The sequence below is a fragment of the Hemiscyllium ocellatum genome, chromosome 3 (genome assembly GCF_020745735.1).
Source record: "Hemiscyllium ocellatum isolate sHemOce1 chromosome 3, sHemOce1.pat.X.cur, whole genome shotgun sequence".
Classification (NCBI taxonomy): Eukaryota; Metazoa; Chordata; class Chondrichthyes; order Orectolobiformes; family Hemiscylliidae; genus Hemiscyllium; species Hemiscyllium ocellatum.
Window position 1 is genome coordinate 116726639 of NC_083403.1, and position 24764 is coordinate 116751402.

Below are 24764 nucleotides of genomic sequence, written 5' to 3' on the forward strand. Positions count from 1 at the left end.
TTCCTTCAGAAAGTGGACATATTCCTGATGAAAATGGAACTGAAGCATGTAAAAGCAACATAAACTATACAGCAACTCCAGTGTAACTTTGATTCATTAGTTAGGAAGTAAAGACTTTCTTTTGCTGGGCACAGTAGTTTGGTCTATTTCTAGGTCGACATCATTTCACACAATGATCCAATCCCTAAACTGATTCAGAGATCTGACTTAATGGAAAGCCAGGAGCTCAAGTATGTTTTTAGCTTGCCTGAAGAAATAATTGGTTACAGTATAAGGTATTTCAGTCTTGCGGATGAGAAAATTCCAAAGTTTGATATCTGTGGCGTTAATTGATCTCAGGTGCACTGTCAGGTTTTTAACAAGACGACCCTTGGAGCTCAGACTTGCTTGATTGAAATGTGCATGTGACTGTGTGATAGCAAAATAGAAAGAAACTTAATAATTGATCTTACATGAAGTGATTGTTTGTAATTTTGAAGCGGGCTTGGGTTTTTAATGATGATTTTATCTCCACAGTTTTTGCCTTTCCTCCCCAGAAGGTGATTGGTGCTAACACACAGTTCCTGGGATGTAGGCAGCTTCTGTGAAAGCTCATTCAAGTGGCCAGTCTTATGGTATGAATTCTCTAATAAATTTTAACAAGCCATTTACTATGCTCACCATCACAGCCAAGCCTGATCCAATTGTCATATAACAGGCACACATGGACACTGGTTAACTTAGTACAGGGGCTTTAAGGTTTATTTCAACTCAGGTGTAAATACCTCAAAGTAAATCAATGTATTTAGCATAAAGCATACATTACTCATTCCTTACCTTCAAATAGCGAGTGGATACCTCTTTCTCCGTTATAGCTCTCCATTCATCAGAATCTGTCTCGCAGATATCCACAGTGTAGCCTGTAACATCACTGTTGCCAGTGTAAATTGGTGCCTTCCACAAGATCACAAGAGAATGCTTTCTTATTTCACAGAATGTCAAGTCATAAGGTGGCCCTGAACAGTGTGTAGAAAATAAGGAAAAACATCTTAGTGTTACCCAATATCATGACTTTGGAAGTGTCCTGCACTAAGTGAAGTAATGGTCAGGATTAAATGTAGGTACAGGTGAGGGGAGGCTTGGCAGTGGTATCCATATTTTTTGCTGCAGTCATTTCTCAGCCACCAGATACCTGATTTTTAAATAAAATCTTGCACTTTGGCATATTAGATGGCCTAAATATAATGTTTACAGGAAAATTAGGTGAGAATATGTGTTCATGATGGTTGGAGCAGGTGGGGAGTCTGGGGTCCTGATTTGGTGCATCTTCTGATCTTAGGATGTTCCAAACTGCTTCACAGTGAATGAAGTGTTGGTCAACATTGTGATGTCAACATGTACAGGCTGAACATTGAGGGTCATCCCAAGTTTGAAACAATGTTTGTCACATACTTACTTTTTAATGGCCGAGTAGCTGGAATATCAAGTTGCAATTTTTTAAAATAATTCAGGGCACTGCACTTCGTCCCTGTGAATGGATCCCAGAGATTATAGGCTATATTAAGATACTGATGGTAGGCTCCCTGTTTCTCAGTGTATATAATCTTTTCAAGGTCAACGTCAGGGTATATAAGCATTTAAAGGGTCATCGCCAGGATATATACTCATTTAAAGAGTCATCACCTGGGTATATATCCACCTAAAGGGTAATTGCACAAAAATTTAATTAGCATGAGGCAGGAAATGCTACCTTTTCAAGAATTCCCCACTTTCACAGCTGCTGAAAAATTGGAGGCTGGGTAATTCTGCGTTCTAACAGCGCCATCAAGAATGATGGCTGCTGTTCGTATTGGAAGTAGGTGAAGGAGGTGATGGGGTCAGTCAATGACCCATCTATCAGGTATCCTATACCAGCACAAGCTCTCTTGAATATCTATCCTTCGCCCTCCACCAGAACATAAAGGCCCACCTGAATTGGGCAATTCCCAGCTGATCTAGCTTTTACTTCAGCATCTTTGCAACTCCTAGCCAAGGCTTAATTTAGGCTTTCCACCTGCAAGGACCAGGCATTTGGCCTCTCATTATTGCTGCCATCAAATTCTTGCTAATGCAATTTTAAATGAATATATATTCCTCAATTGAGCAGTTAGTCTGTATTTAGAGTGACTTTATAGTGATGTCCTGTCGCTAATTCTCCTACCTGGTTCTGACATGGTCCATGCCTCACACTTGAAAGCCCGACTGGAATCTGAAGGGACGCCAACACCACCCATGTTCATAGCACTGATTTTAAACTCGTAGAAAGAGCCTCCTTTCAGATTTTCAACCTTTCACAGAACAACAAAATAAAGAAAACATCAACATTGCAATTGCCATGAAAACTTCAAACCACTTAAAATCAATCCATGCTGTATTGAGTGGTGCATTTGTCAACCAAATTCATTTTGACAAGCATTATCCAAATTGTCTGTTATAAATTGGTTGGTTAGTTCAGTTGGCTGAATGGCTGGTTTGTGATGCAGTGTGATAAAAACAACACATGCTCAACTCGCGGACTACTTGAGGTCACCATGGCAACCCTGCCTTCTCCAGTCCTTCTAAGCGAGTTGAGGCATGGTGACCCTCAGGTTAAGCCTACCAAAGATTGCCTCTATCTAATGAAAGCAGCCTCAGGTCTTCTCAAACTATGACAACTTTTACTTTCAAAATCCATGAGATTTACAGAGAAACAGCAGAGACAAGAAAGTCACAGTGGACAACTTCAAGAACTCTAGCACAGCTTCAACTCCTTTGAGATTTAGTCTAACCCAGTTCCTGATATGGCTGAGTGACCTGAAATTGCAGTGACAAAAGACATTATGTTGACATGGTGGCTAATTAGGCTCTGAAGATAATATTGAAAAAAGAAATGGCTGATTCTTGATAAAACAGCGAACACCAGTAAGCAAAAAACCTTTGTATCCTTGGAAAAACATAACCCAGAGGCAGTCTTATTAAAAGCCCATATTTACTAAATGGGATAGAAGTTCAACCAAGAACAGATTAAAAAGTGGATACACAAGTTGGGCAGGACAAATTTAGGATTGATATTGGGCATTTTTTTTTTACACAGAGGGCTTCCAATAGTTTAGAATGCACAATTATCAGGAAGATTATTTGATTCTGGAAGGCTGGATTCATTCAGGTGGTGTAATAGGAAACATTATATCTTTAATTTGAAAGGATAAAACAAAGTTGACAGAATCACCTTCAGCTGAATCCTTATGTTTATAATAGGAAGATCATGTTTTTGACAAAATTAAATATACTGATGAATGCTGTAAAAAATTGGTATGGGGACTCTCAGCGTGAACTCAAACACTCTTAGTCTGCAGAACACCAATCTGTTAATCTCTTTAATGTTTTGAAAGAGCAGGACTAATTTTCCTGGGGCAAGTAATAGGAGGAAGGTGTAGATCTTTTGCACTTTCACATTGCTCAGGGCTTCTGTGACTGTTTTCAAGAGCAAGAAGGATTATTTGACCTCAATGTGACGCTCAATTTTCACCTCGAGCAGTCAGCAACCTATTTTTAGGGACCGGAAGAAAGTGGTATTTTACATTTTGTCGGTGAGATTCCTTTTGATCAGGGATTCTGATTGAGTGAGTGCTTGATGGGTAGCACTTTGTTCAGGTAGCTTTTAGTTTAGACCATAGACTCTTGTTCTGTAATACCAGCTTGAAGCCTGAAGTGGTGTTCTGATTTCTGCTTCTCAAGGCCAGCAAAAACACAGTTAAGTCCTCAGTAATGATCTGGCTCATTTATTCAGGTGAACCTTGATCTATTGGCAGGTATATCATATATTTGTCCAACATCCAGGCAGAAAAAGGATACAACATTTGGTTCCACAATGTTTCTTCCAAATGCACTGTACAACGTATTTACCAGCATATAGCTTTAAATGATTTGAAAGGTGACTCACTTTTACTTTTTCCAATGTTTACATAAATGCACCTACCTTTAGGAAGTTCAATGTGTCAATTTCTTTATCATAGGTGAAATGGAATAAAAATAAATTTGCAAACACTGGTAATGAATTGGCACTGAGCTATCAAGCATGTCCAATATCCTTTCAAAATACTTCAATACAAAGAAAAAAATGTACATAATGTCCAGCCAATTCTCAACTCCATTTAAATCCTCTCAAAATATGATTTTTCAGTTATCAATATTAATAGACAGTGGTTATACTGATCCCAACAGGCCAGAGGCTGTACACTATGGTATACATAAAAATGGTAAGATTCATTCTTCAATCCCTAAATATCACTTTAGCAAAATACAGAAGAGAGATTAGGCAGGAGGGATTGCACATGTGTAATAGAGCTGCTGAACGTTCATAATATTCATTTCAACACTAATATTAGGCAACCCTAATATTCACCATTACATGTACATAATGCTCACTATACTAATTTTCTCCTTGGCCTTGCCCAATTACTGTCTAATGTTTGGTCAGGAATTTGCTGAAAATATAGTTTTAGCACATTTTAAATAACAGTAGTACACTCTAATGCAAAGAAATAATATATCCTTGATCTTAACTATGTATATTTCAAAAGTTCGATTCTGTGTGATTTACCAACCAATTCTGCAATATGTCACATTTTGTGACTGGCTAGTAGAAACGAAGGAAGCTCTTCACATTTGTGGGAAATGGTTTCCCTTCCTAAAAATATTAAACATGACACTAACTTTGAAAACTCTTCCAGTGATTGGTTTGACGTTGCTTTCATGCCAATGTAGGTCAGTGATTTCACGGTGATCCATGTAGTATCCGATGATATCTGAGCCGCCAGTAAACCGTGGTGCCTTCCAGCCCAGTGTCATGGAGTCGTTTGTGCAGTCAAGGAGAGTTATACCATAAGGTGATGATGGGGCAGCTGCGGGGAGATAAAGATTGAGGAAACTAAATTCTAACTTCAAATCTCAAGGTATGATCTACTAATTCCAAATTACTTTAAAAAAATGTCCTTTCTTGAGTGAAGTTGCCAACTGTCCATGTCAATAAAGGCTATCCTACTATTCAACTAAAGTAGAAGAAGGGTTAATACTTTTTTAAGATGCCAGATATACTTGAGACATAGTATGCAATCACATCTAGTTTACATTAGATTTTTAGAATATTGTTACATGACTGATAGCGTTATTTAAATACAGAGGTACAGAACAAATAAATTCCAATTATGTTGTTGAGTATCCATTAGTGTCCTGCTAAGAAAGCTGAGCATGGGTCTGCTCCTGGGTCTCCAAAGAGCTTTCAAATGTCAGGCCGGTGGGATACTTGGTCTCTGCTAGCATCAATGAAGTTAACAATTGATTATATAAGGTTGTTTTTGAATTTCACTCTGCAGCCAGAAGCTTCCATCATCTGGGACTATTTTCAACCTTGTTGCAACACAAAATATCATGAGCTTAGTAGCTTCACATCCAAGACTTTTGTTGGTGCAGAGTAAATCAATGCAGATTAGAATGATAACTGGCATCAATGAGGCTTTGAATAATTGTAATTAATAACTATTCTAAAAAGAAGCAATAGATCTGTGCTCAATCACCACATTTCCTGTGAGAGTTAAAACGATTTTTTTCCACACTTAGCGCACTGGTGATTTATACTTAATAGGGAGTGAGTATTAACTGTGTTTATATGGTGGGATTGTTAAGAGCAACATAGTGCTTTAAGATATTGTTAGCCAAAAAGAAGTGTGTTTAATATTGCTTCACACTTGGTCCAATACCTACCATGAGGGATACCACCTCCTAAAATGATCACATAAAGAAAGTCACTTGGGAACAGCAAAGTAGTAATATCCAAACTCTTTTACAAAAAAAATCATTCTATGGCACCTGAGCATAGAAACCAATTTTGGCAAAAATTTCAGCCATTTACTTAGCACAATCATCTCTATGACTTTATAATCATTTAACATTTCTATCAACTATTTCAGTATTTAGCACTGGTCTTCACTATAGAAAATACAAGCATCATCCCAGAAATTGCTGAAAATCAGAAAACCGAAGGGAGAGAGGAACACAAGAAATTTCCAACGCAGGAAACTACAGGCCAGTTAGCTTAACATCTATCATAAGGAAACCATTAGAATCTATGTTTAAAGATGTTGTGGCAACACACTTCGAGAAATTCAAGGTAATCAGGCAGAGTATACACAGAACAAATACAGAAAATACTGGAGAAACCCAGTGGGTTGGACAGCAACTACAGTTAGGAGAAAGTGAGGACTGCAGATGCTGGAAATCAGACTCAAAATGTGTGGTGCTGGAAAAGCACAGTAGGTCAGGCAGAATCCAATGAGCAGGACAATCGACATTTCAGGTATAACCCCTTTATCAGGCATGTTAGGCAGCACTAACTCTACTGGACTCTGAAGAAGTCATATCGGACTTGAAACATTAACTCTGTTTCTCTCCCCACAGATGCTGCCAGATTTGGTGAGATTCTCCAGAATTTTCCTAATTTATTTCAGATTTTCATTATCCACAGAATTTTGCTTTTATTGGAGTCAATGTGATTTTTTAAAAAGGAAATAACATACAACCAACTTATTTATGTTCTTTGTTGTGGATATTAAGGACTTGATGAATTAATTGTACTTAGACTTCTGGAAAACATTTGATAAAGTGCTACATTAAAGGTTATTGTGGAAAATCAAAGCTTACGGTGTACCAGGTATCATAGGCATGTATAGACGATTGATTATCTAACAGACAAGAGGGAGTAGGCATTAACAGGTCTTTTTCTGGATTGGCAAGATGCAATAAGTGGTGCGCTATAGCCATTAATGCTGGAGACTCAACTTTTTACAATGATGTGAAAAGGCAGAAGGTATGGTTGGTAAATTTGCTGATGAGACACAAAGAAAGGTTGTAAGTTGTGAAGAGTTTGTAAGGCCACAAAGGGATATAGTTAGATTAAGTGAGGAGCAAAGATCTGATAAATGGAGTCAAATTGCCCAGTTTGCAGGAAGAATAGAAAAACAGTTTATCTGAATTTTGAAAAGTTGCAAAGCTCTGAGCTGCAGAGAGATCTGGGTGTCCTCTTGCATGAATCACAAAAGGTTAGTATGCAGGTATAGCAAGTATTTAGAAAAATTGATAGAATTTTATCATTTATTGCGAGAACTGTTGAATACAAAAGTGAGATTGCATTTAAACTATTGGTGGGATTGCATTTAAACTATTGTGTACAGTATCGATCTTCTTATTAAACGAAGGATGTAAATTCTTTGGAAATAGTTCAGAGAAGATTTACTCGAATAATTCATGCAATGGGCAAGTTGTCTTATGAACAAGGGATGGACAGGCTAGGTTTGTAGCTGCTTGAGTTTAGAAGGGTAAGAGGTGACTGAATTGATACAGAAGATCCTGAGGGGTCTTGACAGGGTGGATGTGGAGAAGATGTTACATCTTGTGGGAGAATCTGTAACTCAGGATCACAGTTACAAAATAAGTGGTCAACCATTGAAGACAGAGATGAGATTATTTTTCTCCCATAGGTTTGTGAAGAACTGTCTTGTTCAAAAGATGGTGGAAGCAGTGTGTTTAAGTACTTTTAAGACAGTAAATTGAAGACTGCTGTGTACTCTGCTTAACAAAAAGATGGCTCACTCCTGCTATACCTGATTGTGCCATACAACCTGAAGGTTTCTCAGTTCACCGAATAGACTGTTCAGCATCTGCAGGCAAGGCAAAGGGTGGCGGAGTCTGCTTCCTGATCAATGGCTCCTGATGCTCAGTTGGAGTGACCCTGGCAAGTTACTGCACCCCGGACATAAAATACATCACAGTGAAGTGCCATCCTTACTATCTGCCTCACAGGTTCACCTTTGCTTTCGTGATAGCAGTCTACACCTCACCTCATGCTGAAGTGAAGAGTGCCCTTGATGAACTATGCAACACCACATACCCCAAGGCAGAATACCCCAAGGCCTTGTACAGCATAACCAATAGCTTCAACCAGGCCAACATTATGCAAGCGCTACCAAAACACCATCAACACATTTCCTGTCTCACCAGTGATCCGAACATCCTTGACCATTGCTATACAATCACCAACAATGCATCCCGCTCCCATTCCCCTGTCTGCACTTTGGAAAATCAGATCACAATGCTGTGCTCCTGCTCCAGCTTATACATAGAAATTGAAGAGTGGGGACTCAGTTCAGAAAATAGTGTTGTGTTGGTCTGAGGCAATTGAAGGCCTTCTACGGGACTTCTAAGACTCAATGGACTGGTCCCTATTGAAGAATGTAGCTGCCAACCTAAGTATGACACTACCAATGCAGACTTCATTAGTAAGCATGTAGAGGACTGGGTGCTGAAGATGTTAATCGGAATGTTACCCAGCCAGAAACCATGGATGAGCCAAGAGGTCCACTCCCTACTGAAATCCAGGTCTGAAGTGACCCTGACCTATTCAAGGAAATCCAGGTACGACCTTCCCAAGACCATTAGGGATGCCAAGAGACAATACTAAACTAAGGTTGAGACCCAGACTAACCACACGGACACCCGTCATTTGTGGCAAGGCTTACACGACATTACAGGCTGCAAAATGAAGTCAAACAGAATCGTGCACCACTGTACATCGCTATCCGATGAGCTCAATGCATTCCATGCTTGTTTTGAACAAAAGGTTAGTGAAATGATGTCATCCGTCCCAACAGCCTCAGATGCACCTGTACCCACAGTCACCATCACAGATGTTCGATCAGCCTTCTCGAAAGTGAACCCATAGAAAGCGATTTGCTCAAATGGAGTCCCCACCATTCACTCAGATCTCGTGCGGACCAGCTGATGGGAGTATTCAGTGACATCTTTCACCTCTCCTTACTTTAAGAAGACCACCATCATCCCAGTGCCAAAGTGAAATCACGCAGCTTGCCTCACCCAGTGGCTCCAACCTCCACAATTGTGAAGTGCTTGAAGAGGTTAGAAATGGCTCATATCAACTCCAGCCTACGTCAGGCTCTGACCTATTGATGACAGCTCTCCTCTCAACACCATAATTCCAAATAAACTCATCTCCAAACTCTCAGAGCTAGGTCTTGGAACCCCCCTCCCCCTCCTCACTGTACCTCTACTTCCTGACCTATAGAGTCCAATCAGTAAGAATAGGCAACAACACCTTCTCCATGATAATCCTCAACACTAGTGCCCTACAAGGCTGTGAACACAACCCCTTACTATAGTCCTTATACACTTATGACCATGTGGCCAAATTCTGCCCAAAACCTTGTGAAGATGGAGTACAGGAAAGAGATCGAGTGCTTAGCAGCATGGTGTAAAGAGTGATGATCCTGGGAGTGATAATCACTAACAATCTGTCCTGATACACTCATGTCAACGTGAGGTCAAGAAAACACAACAACACCTCTATTTCCTCAGGAGGATTAGGAAATTTGACATGTCCACCAATACTCTTACCAATTTTTATAGAGGCACCATAGAAAGCATCCTGTCTGGATGAATCACAACGTGGAATGGTAACTACTCTTTTTAAGACTGCAAGAAACTGCAGAGAGTTGTTAATACAACCCAGTCCATCATACAAACTTGCCTTCTATCCATTGACTCCATCTAAACTTCCCACTGCCTCAAGAAAGCAACCAACATAATCAAACTCCCCTCCCACACTGGTTATACTTCCTTGCACCCTCTTTCCTCAGGCAGAAGAATAAAAGTTAGAATACACGTACGAACAGATTCAAAATCAGCTTCTTCCCCACTATTATCAGACTTTTGAACAGTTCTCTCAAATGTTAGTGCTGATCTTTCTCTCTCTGCACCTTGTCTAAGGGTCTGTAATCTGCACTCTGTTCTGCTACTCTGTATTTTGTCTGGTATGACCTGCCTGGAGAGATGCAGAACAACACCTTTCACTGTATCTCAGTACATGTGGCAACAATAAATCAAATCAAACCAAATCCAAATGTCTACCTCAGTGTACAAGAGATCTTGATCAGATAGGCCAATGGGCCAAGGAGTGACACGTGGAGTTTAATTTAGATGAATGTGAGGTGCCGCATTTTGGAAAGGCAAATCAGAGCAGGACTTATACACTTTATGGAATTGTCCCAGGAAGTGTTGCTGAATAAAGAGCCCTTGGAGTGCAGGTTCATATTTCCTTGAAAGTGGAGTCCAAAGTAGACAAGATAGTGAAGAAGGCGTTTGGTATGCTTCCCTTTATTGGTTAGTGCATCGAGTATAGGAGTTGGGAGGTCATGTGTGGCTGTACAGGACATTGGTTAGGCCACTTTTGAATACTGCATGCAATTCTGGTCTCTCTTCGATAGGAAGGATGTTGTGAAACATAAAAGGGTTGAGAAAAGATTTCCAGGGATTGGAGAGTTTGGGCTAAAGGGAGAGGTTGAATAGACTGGGACTATTTTCTCTCAAGTATTGGAGACTAAGAGGTGATCTCATAGAGATTTATAAAATCATGAGGGGCATGGATAGGGTTAAATAGACAAGGTTGTTCCCTGGGGTGGGGCAATCCAAAATTAAACGGCATAGGTTTAAGTTGAGAGGGGAAAGGTTTAAAAGGGACCTAAGGGGCGAGTGTTTCATGCAGAGGGTGGTGTATGTATGGAATGAACTTCCAGAGAAAGCGGTGGAGGCTGGTACAAATACAACATTTGCAAAGGCATCTGGATGGGTATGTGAATAGGAAGGATTTAGAGGGATATGGGCCAAATGCTGGCAACTGGGACTAGATTTATTTAGGATATATGGTTGGCACAGATGAGTTGAACTGAAGGGTCTGCTTCAATGCTGTACATCCCTATGACTCTATACATGGGGATGAAAGGTTATCAGAGGTATTGGGAATGAGAGTTAATCAGATGAAACATAATATTGTTGATAGTGGAACAGGTTTAAGGGCCAGCCAAATGGCTTACTCCTGCTCCTGATTTGTATGTATGTATGTATATATTTCACTGAAGGTGTTAATCCTTTACAGTTCACAGCTCCATTAATGTAGCTGACAGTTGAATGGCATATCCAAGATTTCAGCCTTTAATATCTAAGATGAATTCTGCACTACTCCATCCATACCTTCAGTTCTCTTCAGCTATAATTCACAAAAGTTGACAAGATTGTTGTATTGAATCATGAGTGAAGAACATTCAATATGTCATAAAGGATAAGTTAACATTTCTAAAAAATTAAAATAAGGTATTCGTTTCTAATTTCTTTATCAATACTTGGTAAATTTTGCCAGAATATTCAGTTGCAAAAATACAGGATAAATTTTCCAGAATTATATAAAGAAAAGAATAACAACAATAATGCTCATTCAAGCTCCAACACTAACATTTTTGAGCAGTATTTTTAACCTCTCTTCATTATGTTACATGACTTGCTACAGCATTTTACTGCTTCCCTCCTCAACATGGAAACAATCTATTAAAAAGCTAGCTGTGATTCCCTTCCTAGTTCCATGCCTTAACCTACAGGAACACAGGATAGAATTTTCTCATTTTCACTTGAAGTGGCTTGTCAAGGGAGATTCAAGGTATCCTGCCAGGCCTAGCTCAGAGTGATTTTTTTTCTCATGCAATCTTCTGCACTTCATCAACTATGCAACCAGGTTCATGTGCATCTTTCTCTATAAATCATGCCTGGCCACAACTAGTACCCTCCATATTTTTAGTATCCCACTGCACACAATTTCAGACTCTACAACCCAGGAAGCAGCCTCCACATAAGCTCGAGCCTCTACACCCAGGCCATTGCACAGTGAAAAGGAAAGCTCATTTCCCACTTCATGAAAAGGGAACTTGAAAGTATTGGTAGTCACATTGGTAGAGAGGAGGGCAGTCCTTTTTCCAGCTGATTGTCACACCACCAGACCAAGCTAGCCTGGACACAAATGGCAGTTCTGGTCAGTGCTGAGGTCAGAGTGATTTGGAACACCCAGCAGTACAAGAAGGAGGTCAATGAGCTTCTGTGCTCCTCACCATTAACTACCACCATCTCCTCTCTGCTATTTCAAAATTACAGGGCCACCAATCATTCTAACTTTGCCACTGCTCAGAAATATCACCAAGGTTCATGGACTACAACTCTCAGTATTACATCCAATAATATCCACTCACTCACCTCTTCCTCTTGAAATACTAATGCTTCCAGTGCTCGTTGGAATCCATTCTAAGACCATTTTGCCACATCCTGCTCATGAATCACCACTAAGTACTCTTCAACCACTTCCACCGTACTCAACCTTGCCTTTGCATCATTGTAGGAAACAGTGAGCCACCCTCAAGACCAATGTCATCACTACACACCAACTGAATTACCTGCGATTCCTGGATGGCTCTCCATCAAGCTGCAGGACCAACCTGGTCTGGACTGCAAGGACATGAATTGCATGTGTGACTGAGTTGGCATAGCAACCTGGAAAATTTGTATAACCTGTCCCTGAATTCCAAAGAAGAGTGTTGAAGGGCTGAAATGGAGTGAGAGTTGAACCAAGTGCAGGTACGGTGAATCTAGTGGTTGGCAATGCCAATTAGAATGAATAATGTGTCAAGGAGGACGGTGGTCATGGACCATGCAAGGACATTGTTGTAGGACATAGTTAGATGATGGCTGTGATAAGCAATTGGTGAGCTGCAGCACTAGGTAGCTGCTTCAATTTCCAAGTTATCCAGTTTCTCAGGGAACATTTGAAAGGAACATATAAATAAGGTGAATTGGATCTTTAATGAGTTGCAAATATGTGGAAATAAGATAGTTGCAGCTCAGTAGTGAGATTCTGAGGTCGCCATTTAAGACCTGAGGGAACAATTAGGACAATGTTTCTTTACACTCAGAGTCCAATTATTTTATTTTCCTATTGTTTCCCACCTTTTTAGCCATTTCTCACAACACACCAGGGAGGGAAAAATGCTGCCCAATTATCCCAAATATAGACTGTGAACATTCAAATAACTTATTGAGAAATTGTATTGTTATTTTCGGTGTGTTGTTACACTTTCTCAGGAGAATTATGGAAATGTTGCTTTTACCTGGTTTATTTTGCTTTTTTTCATATTTCTCCTTGAGGAATGAGATAAATCTTGAACTACATACAGGGCTATTGATATCTGACAAGTATTACATAACCAATGAATAAACTAACATTGCTTAGTTGCTGTTTCCATTTCAGTCATGTTCTCTTGTATCTGTGTCATTGCAAAAAGAAAACTGTTCTTCTAAGTTATTGTAATTTTTACAAATACTTCAATATATATTTATTAGGCATCTGTACAAACAGAAGTTGTGATAGTTAATGGTGCCCCCACACATTTTTAAAATCTGAAAATCCATCAGTCATACTTTATTCCAAACACTTAATCATGGAATACTGCAGGACAGAAGTGGGCCATTCAGTCTGTGTTGACACTGTCAAGTTAGCGCCCCTCTTTCCCCATATCCTTCCACAATTTTCTCCTAATATTTACCAATTCCTTTTTGAAAAGTGCCTTTGAATTCTCCAGGCAGGGCATTCAAAAATATTAAATTCCAACCTTTAGTTGCATTGGTAAAATAATTTCTTTTATTATTATGTACTTAATGTTTGAAAATAAGGAATATGTACTCACTCAGAGCTGCTTGGACAGTAATAGGATCTGATTCTTGAGACATCTCGCTTGTTCCCAAAGCATTAACTGCCTTCACACGGAAGATGTACTTATGTCCATTCTTTAGACCATGAACAACAAATCTAAATGGAGAAAAACACAGGGAGACTTGCTGAAATAATTCTTCAGTTAGGTTTATATATTCACATGTTCCCACAAATTGCCAGTCTATACTTAATTTTGGAAATGGTATATTTTGTTATCACCTGGAAAAAATCTAAATGTGCAAAACACTTGAACGGTATTAAATCTCACCTCTTCTTTGTTACTAAGTAATTTTTCCTATATGTTTACATTTACTGAAATTATAACTATTAGTAGTAGAGTTAATGCAAAAAAAATCCATTCCAAGCAAAATTAATGCACAAGGCCCAGAAATACAATAAATTGTATTTGCACCAAGATTGGCTCTACTGGTACAAAAACAGAAATTGCTGGGAATGTTCAGCAGGCCTGGCAGCAACTGAAGAGAGAAATCAGAGTTAATCTTTCAGTTCAAGTGACCCTTCCTCAGAACCGGATCTGTTGATGCCACTCTGCCGGGGTTACAGAACAAGTAGGAAGGCAAAATCCATGAAGTGGTCCTTTCAGAATCTACATAAATAAATTATCTCATGGACCCAGGCTGCTTGAATCCACCATGGGGTTCACTTGCAGCCTTTTGGAAGTCTATTGCTCTCATAGATCTCACTGTGGGGTCTCTAACATTATGGTAAGTTTGAACCAGGAACACAGGAATGCTCAGTAAAGAGATCTCCAACTTCAGTCCTTCCTGGATTTAAAAAAGACAGGCAGAAGTTCCTGCGTAAGCAGGGATCCAGCATGTACCCACCGAGCTGTTCAACCAGTCTATGATATTATTTAGTATATGTACACACACACATTATATATATATATATATATATATGAACTTCTACCTTAAACTAAAATGTTATTTTTAATGCAGACAACTTGAAGACAGGTTTGCAACAATGACCTTGTGTATTTCACAGGCTTGTGATTGCAGGGCTGCCAGTCATTGGTTCCCACCAGGCTGGAATCAATGTAATAGCCAATCAGGTCTTTGGCACTTTTTGAAGGTGTCCAATGCACAACAATCGAATGCTTTGTGTTTCTTGCACATCGAACACCAGAGGGCGAAGCTGGAATTTCTGTAAAAGGTAATAAGATGTTAAAAACGTCAGTCACTATTATAATATTAATGATCATGTCAACAGTGGACTGGAAGCAATATTCACCAGCATTGCTCAGTAAGACTTCATCCCTTCCCTGTTAAAGAAATAGTCCATACAGAAATTGGACAACATCCCAGTTTGGTCTGCATCGTGACAGGTAACATTTACGTGACATAAAGGCAGATGCTGACCATCTCAAAAATGAGTTATTTTCAACCAATGGTTTCACTACCAAGTTATCCATGATAGACATCATTGGGTCACCATTGACCAAAAGCTTAAATAGGCCACCCCAATTAACACAATGGTTCCTAAAGTGTGTAAGGAGGCTGGGTAGTCTAATGAGTGGGCCCCACAAATTTATTCTTGTATCAACAAGATCCATGTCAGAGCACTAGAGTACTCTCCTCCCACCTGGAGGTCTGCAGAAACATTCAAGACAGCTCAGATTGCTTAATTGGGTACCTTACCAATGCTCATTCTTTGCACCACTGACATACTGCAGTGAGAATACTCTATAGAATACAGAATACAATGTAGCAATTTTGATAGGGACTTCCTTCCCTTCACAACCTTGTTACCTAAGGCTAGAGGAACATTGTAGGGAAAACCTGGGTCATCCTGAGTTGGATATATACTGCCACCCCTTCACCACAGCCAAATCAATATCCCAGAATTTAGAAATGTTGCAGTAGCTCAAGAAATCCATTACCATTGACTCTAGAAAATATGGGATGTGAAACAGTTAACTCAAACCAAAACAGAATTATTTATTGCTCTTAAAACTATAATAAAGGAAAGAATTTCATTTGATGCCACCAATGGTCGACACCTATACTGTTGCACAGGAAAGGCCACTTGGTATTCGATTTAGTCCAAAGACCTGTACCAAGTTAGCTGATTGCAGTTGGTGAAAGAGTTTGAACAGCCCTGAATGAGTAAAGGGAAATACATCAGTCAGTCATTATTTCGATGCTAATCATTGTGTTGAGATTCATTCTGGAATGTACATGGCTATGGATAAGGTTGAAAAGTAATGCTACCTACATACGAAAATGAATTCTTGAATTAAGGGGTTGACTTATGAGAGAAGGTAGAGTGGATTGATCCTATATTGGAGGAAGCTATATTTGAGGAAGGTGAGTAACTCTAAATGCTATAATAAAATTGGATTGAAAAATGTTTCAAGTGATTTTCCTGCACTGAACTTTGCTCTCTGATATAACTTCACCGTTAAATTACTGTGTTGTCTGTTTACAATCAATATTTTCATTGGTTGAGCAGAATGCGGTGATCACATTCCACGTGTTCTTCAAGAAACGCAAAGCATGCATGCTGTTAATTCCACATTGAAATTTGGACAATATTGTGACTAAAAATATTACCAATGCGCTCCTGAACTGTAACTGGTCCAGAAGATGCTGATGGCTGGCTCATACCAAACTTGTTCACAGCAAAAACACGGAATTCATAGGATTTTCCTTCAGCCAAGTCAAATATAGCAAAACGTGGGGATCTTGCTGCAATCTCTTGGTTGACCCTTTGCCAAGATGCACTGCCAGCCATGGTCTGAAAAAGAAGGAATATCATTATTATAGAAACTGTTTGGTTAATCATTTGCAGCCCTGAATGGGACACATTACTGACAAGATGCCTGAAATTGATTTTCCGACAGTTGCATTTTAGGGACGGTTCAGAGCACGTTCGCTCATTAGATTCCTGAAATTAAAGGGTTGACTTATGAGGAAAGGTAGAGTGGATTGATTCTATATTGTTTGGAGTTTAAAAGAATGAGAGATAATCTTACTGAAATATAACATTCTAAGCCTGTTTTACAGAATCACTGCTGAAATGATGTTTTCCTTCATGGGTGAATTGAGGACTAGGGATGTAGTTTTAAAAAAAAAGAAAGGCTGTCCCCCAATTAAGATGGAGATAAATTTCATCTTTGAGAAGGTCACTAATCTTTGGAATTCTCTACCAAAGAGAGCAATGGAGGCTGGATCATTGAATATATTCAGTGCTGAATTAGACAGATTTTTGATCTACAAGGGGGTCAAAGGTTAGCGAGTTGAAAGGAAAGTGGAACACTAGGCCACAATTTTATTGGCTGGCAGAGGTCCCTCAAAGGCTTCCCCCTACTTCTTCTCTTCTTGATTTCCCCAGCTCTTCATTAGAATAAATTAGAGAAAAAAATAATATCATTGCACTGCTTTCTGGATGTAAAGACCAGAGAGAGGCATGGCCGGTATATTTCCTTCTCAGGGCCTGATTAGACTGCTCATGTAAAAGGCACCTGACAACAACAACAACTTGTATTGATATATTACTGTTAATGCCCTGAAACATCTGAGAGCACTGCACAGGAGCACCGCATCTAACAAAATGTGATACCAAGCCATGTAAGAAGATATGATAGCAAATGGCCAAGTTCTTTGTGGAAGAAACAGGTTTTAATGAGTATTTAAAGGAAGTAGAGAAGGAATAAGGAGGAAGAAAAGTGGAGAGAGAAAATTCCAGATCATAGGCTCTTGGCAGCTGAGGATAAGGAAGATAATGGTGCAGCAAGTAAAAGTAGGGATGCTTAACTGCCAAGATTTATAAGGGTTTAGATATCTCAGAGGAACGTGGTGTTGGAGAAGATTAGAGAGATAGGGAGGTTGAGGCAATGGAGAGATTTGAAAGCTAGAGAGAAGATTTCAAGTTGGGGCTAACCGGAAATCAATGTAAGCTTGCAAATACAAGGGTTAATGGGTGAAAGGAATTGGTGGGGTTGGGGTATAGACGGTGGAGTTTTGGATAAGATTCAGTTTACAGAGGGCATTAATATAGGAGACCAATTATAAGAGACCAATGACCAATACTCATGTCTAGAGACAATAAAGGCATGATTCAGTGTTTCAGCAGTAGATGAGCTGAGACAATGGTGGATTCAGGTGATGCTATGAAGGTGGAAATGAACAGTTTTGTACTGGTATGGATAAATGACTGAAATCTCATTGCGAGGTTACATGCAAGATTGCAGGAGTCTGGTTCATTCTCAGGCAGTTGCTGAAGTTATCTGAATATCACCAAACCTATCATGTTATCAATCATATTTTAGACACCCTTTGACAATGGGAAACAATACTGGATATTTGTTCCTGAAGCATACATAGAGAATGAAATGAATTAGCATTTAAGGTAAATCACCTATCATCAGATTGCTAACTCTATTTCTTACTCAGTAGATACCAGCATATCTGTTCATTATTTCCTGCATTTGTTTTTATATCAGATTTCAAGCATCTGCTGTATTTTGCTTTTGGATTATTGGGGTTTTTAATCCCATCCTGCACCCAAAGAATCTACATAGCTTAATTGATTATTTTCCTTAATTTAATTCTTTTGGACTGTAGCCTCTTTGTGTTGCTATCTCTTTGCAGAGATTGTACTGCCTCTCCTCAACCTTATGCAAATTCCATGGGGCATGCAACACAGAATCAGGTCATTTGATACAATTCATCCATGTTAGCCTTAATGCTCTTCACAAGTCTTCTCCATCCATCCTCATCTAACTGGCAACATTATCTACAAAGCTCATAATGAGAAAACGTGACTATTAGTCTACATTAAGTTATAGATCAACAGTTCATAAGTTATTTTGATCAAATGTAAATGTTCTAATTTATTATGGCAAGAGAAATATTATAAAAAATTATTTGGAAAATGAATTATTACACAAAAACAGCTGACTGAAACACAAAGGACTTTTTATACCTTTTCAATGTAATACGTCAGTGGTTCTCGGCCACGTGGCTCAGGTGGATCCCAGCTGAGTACAATGTAATTCCTGCTGGTTTCAGCTACATGGACATTTGTAGGTATACCTGGGGGTTTTATATCCCCTATGGGATACAGATAAGAGTCAAATCACTTATTGCTATTGGGTGAAATATAGATTACAGTACTGGCTGAAAAATAGCACTAAACCATACACATCATGCAGGTTCCAGAGTTAATCTCTGGCTGTCACTGAGTTGAGCTCTACTGGTCTGGAAGTAGACTTGTGCAATTCAACTACAAAGAAAAATATCTACCAGACTTTCAATGTTTGAATTCTATTTCATGTCTAGTGCTGGATTTAAATACCTGGAAAGTTGTTTTGAGGCCAGGATCAGGCTTTTGTTTGAAGCAAGGACAAAAACACACCACTGGACGAACTAGTGCCTTCCACAGAAATGGCTTTGAGAAGGTGCTCGAGCAATGACTTAATAATCAAACACCCAAATCTGACTGGATCATTCTACATCTGTTGTAAACTGCATGAGGATTATCAATTAATGTTCTTAACATGTCTGATTTTTCACAGGCAAAAGGGATGCAAAACATCAGCTGTGTGTCAGCATTAAAATGATTCAGTGCTACAAATTATAATGACTCAGATCTTATGGAGAGTGGCAAAGTGACCCATTTACCACTGACAATGAAGAAAGCTCTCCTCAGTAACTCCTATGATTATGGATTCCACTTTTCCTGGCCTTCATTTGAATTTGGCTTCAAGTCAAGGGAATCTCCAGGTGTCCACCAACTGTGATGTCACTGATCTGAATAAACAGCCATTCACATTGAATAATGCTCACAAATAACAAACCAGGGAATAAAGTGCATGGCTGTTCTTCATTAATTTTATGGACAGCAAAACAAAGTCTTGAACCTGTACCCTGTACATGAAAAGCTGAAATATTTAAAAGAATTTGCCTTAAAAACATGTACTTTATCCGAAGGAAAAAAATGATTGTTATTCAAATATAACATTAGTTTTGCAGACCGCGGGAGATTATTCAGTAGAAATTATGATTTTTTTTTACAATTTAAAAATCTAGTAACACCTCATTAATAAGATGCAATTTTTCTTAAGCATTTCTCAATAGTGATGTTAAAGCATAAAAGGGGAATCAGGTTACTTCTAACTGATTTACTTCTGTGATTACTGCAATAATACGCCTTGTGAAGAACGGCAGATTCACTGACAGCAACATGTGAGTTTTCACATTTATCTGTGCAAGTGAATCCTCCAGAGATTGGTCTAGGCTCCAGAGCAGTAATAACTGGGAACACTGACAGTTTTGCAATCATTATGCCTACAAGTCTGTGTCATAATATAAAGAGGAAATTAGGAACCAAAATTTGTGCATTTACTTGTTGCACACACGTAGAGCTTTATTAGAGAACACAACAGAAACATTGGTGAAAGGATGCTAAGGAAATGAATACTTTTTGTAATATGATACGGCTTTTGATGCTTAGACTTTACATCAGAATGCAGATCTAGGTCAGACCACCTCTAAAAAGGGAGAAGTTTATGTCAAGATCTAACATCCTAAACAGATATTGCACATATGAAAGAAAGAATAAGTGGGAAAAGCAAGAAAGGCAGAAATTAGTACATTGCTACTAAGGAGAACACTTCACAACAAACTTCCAGATATGATAGTTCAATCACAGAAATCTGCTTCTGGATAACTATTTCACAAGCATAGATTGCAGTGTTTAAGCTTAGCACCATTACGTTCTCCTTAAGCATTGCCTAACGTGGTCAGTTATGTAAATCATTGCTTTCCTAACTAGCGCATTACTAGCTTTCTTTTTCACTGTTCACTTTATCTTCAACTTCATCAATCTTGCCTACTCTGAATTGTTGCTGTTTATAGTTCACTATTAGAAAGGCTTTTGTTATACCAAAATGCTTGATACGAAAATTAGGGTAGGAATTAGTATGAGTTAGCCTAAGAAAAAAGTTAAAAATCACACAACACCAGATTATAGTCCAACAGGTTTAATTGGAAGCACTAGCTTTCAGAGCACCACTCCTGCATCAGGTGAAGGAGCGGTGCTCCGAAAGCTAGTGCTTCCAATTAAACCTGTTGGGTTATAACCTGGTGTTGTGTGATTTTTAACTTTGTACACCCCAGTCCAACACCGGCATCTCCAAATCATAAGAAAGAAATGAGTGCTTCAACACATAACTCTTCAGGAGATCTTTTCTCAGGATCAAAGATATCTTTGGAAAATCATATGAGAAGCAGCTGGTTTGGGATTTTAAATAGCTTACTCCACTAGTTGCACAGGATATGGTGTGGTAATAACATGAAAGACAGTTAACTGACCAAAATGGATGACAGCCTTAGAAAATAGGACAGGAGCTAATGAAACAACTCCTAAAAGGCAATAGAAAAAATTAGGAATTCTATTATTAAGGGTGCAGGGCTTAGAAAATCTGAATGCAATCAAGCAGAGTCAGAATCAATATGGTTTTGTGAAAGGAAAATCATGTTTTGTTAATTTATTGAAAATCTTTGAGGAAGTAGTTAACAGTGTGACTAATGGAGAATAGGTGGATATGCTATATTTAGAACTTCAGTAGAAATTCAACAAGCCGCCTCATCAAATTTCATTATACAATATAATAGATTATGGCTTCAGGTAACATTCCAGCATGCATAAAGGATTGGTTAACTCACAGGAAACAGAGATGTAAGAATGAGTCACTTTCGGCTTGACGAGAAACAATGAGTGATGCGTCATAGGAATCATTGCCCTGTGATCTCAAATATTTATAATTTATTTTGTTGACTTGGATGAATGGACCAAAGTTAAGATTGTTAACTTAGTTGATTACACCAATATAGGCAGGAAGGTAAGTTGTGAAGAGGACATAAGAGGTCTGCAATGGGATACAGATAGATGAAGTGAGTGGACACATAGCTGGTAATAAGAATATAATATGGGAAAATATAAACTTATCCCACTGTCAGAAAAATAACAGAAAAGCAGCTTATGATTAAAATAGAGATTTCAGGACTGAGATAAAGAGACATCTGTATCGTGAACCACAAAAAGGTTGGTATGCAAGTAGGAATGCTGTAAAAGCAAATCATTATGTTTCTTTATTGTAAGTGGGAATGGAATATAAAAATAGGGATGCTTTATTACAGTTGTATAAGGTATTGATGGGACCTTATTTGGAATATTGTCTACAATTTTTGTTTCTTTATTTAAGAAAGAATCCAAATGTGTCAGTGGCAGTTCAGAGAGAGTTCACACAACTGATACCTGGGTTGGTGCGAGGGAGTGAAACTAGTTATCTTATGAGGAAAGGTTGGACTGTATGGACTTATCCATTCAAAAAATAAGCAATAACCTTATTGAAGCAAATAAGATCTTGAGGGGACTTGGCAGGGTGAATGCTGCAGAATGTTTTCTCTTGTGTGAAAACTAGAACGAGGGAACACAGTTTAAAAATAAGGACTCGCCACTCGGGTGTTTTCCTATCTTCCTGGTGGTGGAAATTGAATAAAGATTCGTACACCTTGTGTCTCTCACTGTGTCTCACACCTGCACACACACACACACCATGGGTGCGGGGGAAAAACAAATTAAAAAAACATGAGTGTCAGAGACCCCATTTACTCTGAGAGCTGGACCAGTGTGTGTGCAAGGACTTGAAGGTGTCAGAGGGGAAGGGGACTGTCCCTGGAGAGACAGACAGGAAAGGAAAGGAAAGAAGGACTTTGAGTCCTGGGCCTACAAAAAAAAAGGACTCACCCATTTAAGATGGAGAGATGGAGGAATTTCTCTTAGGGAGCTAAGTTTCTTTAGAACTCTCTTTCCCAGATGCTGATGGAGGTCATTGATTTTTGTTTAAGACAATGGTAGATAGATTTTCAACTAACAAGAAAGAGTCAAGGTATCAAAAGTAGGTAGAAAATGGAGTTGAGCCAACAACCAGGTCAGGGATGGTCAAAGAGCATGGTCAAAGAGGCTGATTGGCCTACTGATACTCTCAATTCATATAATGGAAATGTATAGGTAAGGAATGCCGAGAAGACCGAGAGAATGCTTATGCTGTCTGTCACTTTGGCAAAATGGGAAACAACATCAAAATTAAGCAGAGTGCATCAAGCATATAAAGCTGGCCAATTATACATTTACTGCTTTTACTAACAATGGTTTTGATTAAGTGCCTCCTCAGACAGACACAAATTTATAAAATAATGTATCAATCTGACAGTTTTCAAGTTAATCAGAATCTGACACCAACATGATTTACCTTCAGCCTTGTCTTAATTTTTACTGGTAATACATTAGAGATGTGGAATATACCATGGGCTTTATTGAAGCTTGGATGTATTTTCTGAAGAATGCTGCAATACTGCATACCTATTGTACCAGATATCATTAGCTTAAAATGTTATACAATGTCATAAATGTGCAAACAATTGTTAAAGAAGATTTTAGCTTGGTGCAAGTGATAGTGAGCTGACAGTTAATTTTACATCTCACCAAACTTTTATTTCTGTTCACTTCAATGGAAATAATCAAGGATAGATTCAAAATCTACTCCAAGGAGCTTCTGGTCAGTTCCCCTCCATGCTACTTTCACTGAAACATTGGTCAATTTGAAATGAAATGATTACCTTCCATTACTCTGTTGAATTTGATATATACACACTTGTCAATAATGAAACATAACTTTTATTACTTCCAGTTAAACATTATTAAATACAAATTATTTCCAGTTAAAAAGAGCCAAAAATGAATAGAATTGAATCTACCTTCCAGCTCATCTTGGCTTACAACAATTTGTCGACTTGCATCAAAATAAATAGCTGAGGAAAGAAATAAAAATACCATTATATTGATTTCAGTAAGAAAACACTTAGAAAATCATGGAATCAAATGAAAAATAAATGAAATATTTAAACAAGGCTGATCACTTGTTGGTTTTCTCTTCTTAGAAAGCGATCAACATATTTTTGATGCCTTGATCAAGTGGACATACTGATAACATGTATTTTCCACCCTGAAGCATGAAACAGGGCCTTTCAATACACACTGAGAAATATTCATTTCATGGCACCAACTAAACTGCTTGGAGTCCCCATTTATCATGTCACCCCAATAGTGAGGCACAGGCATGCACTCCACCGTGTTATACTGCCCTACAAAAGGTCGTGTAGCTGGCAAGAAGGCATCATGTCCAGTCCCAACCTAAGTGGTTTTCTTTCCTCTCTCTTATACTGTTCACTTTTCTCCTGATGCACCTCATGTGATGTGTTCAACACTTGATTGTCCCATAACATTTGAGTGACAGAGGAAGCTGCACCAAAAGGAAAGGGGTCAATTTCCCTCTGAATCCTGCCAGAAGCAGCAATGAGATCTTAGTCGGGAACCTAGCAGGAGCTACCTATCCCAGATATTCCTCTCACAGCCCACATCCCATTCTGGTTCCACACATAATAAGGAAGAAACATGGAAAATCTTCCGCTGAATTGAAAGAAACACATTTTAATGCAGCTGTCTCCGCTTTGTAGTGTTATAGCAAAAGTCCCATTGCAATATTACAAAGTTTCACTTTTGAGGAAAGGTCAGTGACCTGAAAGTTTACCTCTGTTTCGCTCTCCAAAGATGCTGCCAGACCTGTTTAGCAGTTTTTGCAGTACTTTGTGTTTTTAATACAGCTTTCCAGCATCTGCATCAATTCTGCCTTTGTACTGAATTTTGCTCCTTGGGATTGGTGGGTTCCCCCTATCTGACAGGCCTAACATTGGAACCCTTCCCTGCATCTTGAATGAGAACCACAGGACCAGCTTCCAGCACCACTAATCCAGAATCTGGTTTCCAGCATCTGCAGTCATTGTTTTTACCACCTTGAATGAGAACCAGCCCAGAAAAAAGCTCAGGTCACACTGAGGCCAGAGACCAAACCTAAACGTAGCCTTTAACTCTAAAATGAAATTGGTTGCCAAGAACAGTAAGCATTTGTATTGTATCTGGAAGATCTCGACATTTCACAAGACCCTACCAAATAAAATTTGAAATCGAGCCACATAGGAGATATTAGAACATGTAAATAAATACTTGGTTAAAAAGAGATATGCCA

General features: G+C 38.8%; 1 protein-coding gene across 1 annotated transcript in view; it reads right to left on the minus strand.

Annotated features, from left to right (window-relative positions):
- myom2b (myomesin 2b) overlaps positions 1-24764 on the minus strand; it is a 122349-nt gene that overhangs the window by 39618 nt on the left and 57967 nt on the right. Inside the window, exons 13-20 of the mRNA XM_060821604.1 lie at positions 23437-23490; positions 18599-18726; positions 16225-16408; positions 14641-14815; positions 13626-13747; positions 4714-4901; positions 2180-2306; positions 817-995 (exon numbers count right to left, since the gene is read on the minus strand). Of these exons, the coding sequence (XP_060677587.1) occupies positions 817-995; positions 2180-2306; positions 4714-4901; positions 13626-13747; positions 14641-14815; positions 16225-16408; positions 18599-18726; positions 23437-23490 (1157 nt within the window). The remainder of the gene's footprint in view (positions 1-816; positions 996-2179; positions 2307-4713; positions 4902-13625; positions 13748-14640; positions 14816-16224; positions 16409-18598; positions 18727-23436; positions 23491-24764) is intronic.